A 4,298-nucleotide genomic window follows, 5' to 3' on the forward strand; every position below is an offset into this window, starting at 1 on the left:
AATAAGGTGTCATCGCCAAATTACACCAACAAAATGTGACAAATGTCAATAAGTAGATGAGAGCGCAATAAAAAAGTCAATAATCGCTAATAAGTAAAAAGTGGTAAAGAGCTGAAAAAGGTGCCAGCAGTCCAATTGAGTCCGTCAGGGGGGCATCCGCCCCCCTGACCATATGGACGCTCCGCCACTGCGCGGCGGGGGTGCAGGCCCTAATTCGCCATTACTAATGTAAAAGAGAGTTTTGACATAATTGGACCTCCATGCTTTTTATACATCTACATGAGACATGTCGTTGTTTACATTAGCATCCCGCGGTATACTGCGCAATTTGAACGGACCGTACGGTACATGATGGCATGCGATGTAATAACCGATGCTTGCTTATATGATATTGACATGAACACGTTGAACGCGCGCTTCGCGCGCGAAAATTTTGGTTATTTTTTCAGGCAAGTCGGACAGTTTGAGGCTTTTCATCCTGGAACGCCATTTTCATGCTAGCTGATATGATGTGATATCTGCTGTTTGCGTTACAAATTCGAACAGTTTGGCCGAAAATGCCTCCCAGATCGCTGGAAATGACACTTCCCAGGCCTTGTAAGTTGCCTCTAAGCACTTTCTATTTTGAAATTACTTAGCGATATCATTTAAAAAAATGCTGAATGGGGGGGGGGGGGCGGGCGGTCGCCCCCATCCCAAAAGAGTCATGTTCCCCGACGACACGGTCGAGTTTGAGACCAGCCACAGTTGGTTTCATAGCACAATTCTACACACGCGTTATGATAGACCATATATACTATATATATAGAACATTAGTGAGAGAGGAAAATGGAAACGTCAAAAAATGGAGTTGTCGGTGTAAGGGGTAGGGTGAGTCACACTTTTACGAAATCATCGATCCGTCACTGACTACCCATCAGCGCTGTAATGATGTCACTGTTCTTCTTTCTCTTCCCGGTGTCTTCGCGTTTTGCTTTTACTCCCTCTTTTTCTCCTTTTTCTCTCTTTCTTCTTTTTCTTTTCCCTTCCTTCCTCTCCTCCTCCTCTTTTTTCCCCTCTTTTTTCCTTTTTTCTTCTCTTTTTTTCTCTTCTCTTTTTCTTACCCGGGGGGCGCGCGCCCCCAACGCCCCCCCCTGGATACGCACCTGTATATATATTTATCTGTATAATTATCACGTCGCAATCCCAGTCGCTCATTACCGTCCAGCGGAATGCATGTGATGGACTGCAATTTCGGAGTGAGCAAATTAATGAGCGAACTGAAGATACGCCAGAATCTTATGAAGAGCTTCACCGTACCATAATTAGGCGTGATTATAAATTATTCGATGACATTGCATCATTATTTAGTAAGATATAGACTATTGTGTGACAAAGAACAATTGTCCTGTGGTTGTTTTTTTTTCACTTTTAAAGTTGAAAGTCTACTTGTGTGTCGATGGACAAAACAGCAAAAGCATCAATCCACTTTTCTCATTGTTTTTAGTGTAGCCAATAAGCGATGAACAAAGTAGATACTCATGACAAGAGTGTCAGTTTGCAAAACAGACGTCTGCAGTTGGAGTAGGGAATAGCCGCCTTCTTGATACCGTGACGCAACCAAGTTGTAGTTGGTTGGTATACTGCTGGTGTGAGTTATTGAAGGTGAGTCAAACATCCTCCAAGGTTTTCACTGGGTCTGAGAAGAACGTTATATTTTTCGAATCTGGAAAATTATTTGTCTCCTTTTCGGATCCTTTGTATACGTGTATATATATATATATATATATATATATATATATATATATATATATATATATATATATATATATATATATATTTATATATATATATATATATATATATATATTATATATTATATTTATATATATATTTATATTTATATATATATATATATATATATTTATTTATTTATAAAGGTATGTATGAATATATACATATATATATATATGTAACAAGTGGTATGACAGATATATAGTAAATGATACACCAGAAAAATTCCACTTCACGACCGGTTTCGTCCTTTGGGACTCATCAGACAAAGGTAGGAATCGATCTTGTGTCACAAACCGAAATTCGTTGAAAGATGTAATTTGTTCCATTCAGCTCGGCTGCGCCTCGTTGAATAGAACATTCCATCTTTCAACTCATGAAATATTTGCACTATTGCACTCATAACCATATATTATTTGTATACTATACATATATATATATATATATATATATATATATATATATATATATATATATATATATATATATATATATATATATATATACATATATAGTGTTTTTTTTATAGTCCTGTACCTGGAGTCTTTACGTCGCCGAACGTACCGATTGAATGAACAGTCATGATGACTGCTTTGTCCGTTGTCACTGGCATTCACCTCGTAGTTATTTTAACGGCATCACCATCATGTCAATGTGCCTGTCGAGATATATATACTACCACCACATGCGATGGCCGCAATAGTAACATTTCTTCGCTACCTTTTCTTGAAAACAGGGAAACAATTGTAAATCTATTTGTTGTACATTCGAATATACCAGCCTTACGAAATGGTTGTATTCTGCTGCCAACATTTCCTAACTTGAGATCTCTTGGATTGTATTCGAACGGAATTTTTCAACTGAATGAACAGTTCTTTGAAAACGTTGCGAATGTTAGTCAATTACACCTACAAAGAAACGAACTGAGCATGGTCCCTTCTAATTCTTTGAGTGTTCTTACCAAAATCACGTACCTCGATCTTAGTGGAAATAGAATCCTGGAATTACCAGCAAAGTGCTTCGTTAACAACATATATTTAAAGGTTGTTATGTTATACAGAAATAACATCAGCAGCGTACACAAAGAAGCTTTCATAGAAATGCGTCACCTTGAGGTCTTAAATTTGGCATGGAATAATATCACTGAGATCAATTTGTGTGATGAGAAAACACACCACCTGACATCATTAACTTTACTTAATTTGAAACACAACAGCATGGAATATTTCCATTGTAGTAATAACTTGTCTATGTTGACTTCTTACGATGCGGAAGATAACAAGCTATCTTATTTAGATGAATATTCATTGCACGGTCTTTCTCAATTGAAGACACTTTGGTTACCAGGAAATCATTTATCAGATGTCCACGAATTTACCTTTGGCAATACTACGCACGGACTACAACATTTAATTTTGAGCAGAAATCGGTTTAGCGATATTCCAACACAGTTCATAAAAATGCTCACGTTTTTGGAGAATTTAAACTTGCAGTTTAACTCCATTACCGCTTTACCTGCACAGGCATTCCAAGCCAATGAATTCCTATATCAAATTAACTTAGAGCATAACTTGATTCATGTGACTAAACCGAATTCATTGACGGGACTAACCCGTCTACGTTATCTTAATTTGAGAGGAAATGTTTTAAATGGACTCCCATCATCAGGTTTCTTGGAGGAGGGAGAAGACTTTGCAATAAATCTCGCAGGTAACCCATGGACGTGCGACTGCAATGCATTGCCTCTCTACAATTGGTTAAGTAAATCCAGATTCTACCAACATGATCTGATTTGTCAGAGCCCAATCTCAGTTTATGGTGAACAACTTATGAAGCTCTCAGTTTCGGACTTTTGCGATGTCGCGGATATGTTGACTACTCAATGGCAGTTCTACGAGTCTACCACTACACCAAGTCCAACAGTGAACTACGATATTGCTGTTATCAGTGCAGCTATATGGATTTTCGGAGGATTATTTCTCTTAGTTTTTCTTCTTACCAATATTCGAATGCTACGACGTTGCATAAACTGCCCAAGGGAGCAAGATAACCGTTTGGCAGCTCCAGAGCCGGACACACCATTGGGCCAAATGCGGGCTCAAATCCCCTAATCTAATGTCCCCTAAAATTATTTAATAAAAATATATAAAAACAGTTAATAGAAACGAGGAAGACTGGGTGGGATAGCGACATATTCGTATATCTTCCCTATATTACTTGATATTACATAATATTACTTTCCTAATTATGTAGTACATTATATAATTATGTGGTATAGCAAATAACTTATTCATCAATCGAAAGATATCGTGAGCGAAATCTTTACAAAACATTAATTGCAGATTTATGTTGTATGCATACATAATTACTGTGCAACTCACAAGTAAAATGTCGACACAACGCAAGCCTTGGTTGCCACACGGACATCCGAGGGCCCTAACATTAGTTTATCAGGACCAGCCCCCGCCCTTCCCCCACCCCACAAAATGGTAAATTTGGCCCCAAGGCATTACAATGAGATTAAT

At 37.8% G+C, this 4,298-nt stretch overlaps 1 protein-coding gene across 1 annotated transcript; it reads left to right on the forward strand.

Moving 5' to 3' along the window:
- The first annotated feature begins 1,230 nt into the window (after window positions 1-1,230).
- Window positions 1,231-3,884, forward strand: LOC139975881 (uncharacterized). Its single transcript, XM_071984150.1, has 2 exons — window positions 1,231-1,644; window positions 2,510-3,884. The coding sequence occupies exon 2, from the start codon at window positions 2,703-2,705 to the stop codon at window positions 3,882-3,884; it is 1,182 nt and encodes a 393-aa protein (XP_071840251.1). The 5' UTR covers window positions 1,231-1,644; window positions 2,510-2,702.
- Window positions 3,885-4,298: the final 414 nt, after the last annotated feature.

This window comes from Apostichopus japonicus, chromosome 11, assembly GCF_037975245.1.
Source record: "Apostichopus japonicus isolate 1M-3 chromosome 11, ASM3797524v1, whole genome shotgun sequence".
Taxonomy (NCBI): Eukaryota; Metazoa; Echinodermata; class Holothuroidea; order Aspidochirotida; family Stichopodidae; genus Apostichopus; species Apostichopus japonicus.

What these genes read in the sequence shown, in the direction of transcription:
- LOC139975881 (XM_071984150.1), top strand. Translation starts at nt 2,703, where the DNA reads ATGGTCCCTTCTAATTCTTTGAGTGTTCTTACCAAAATCACGTACCTC.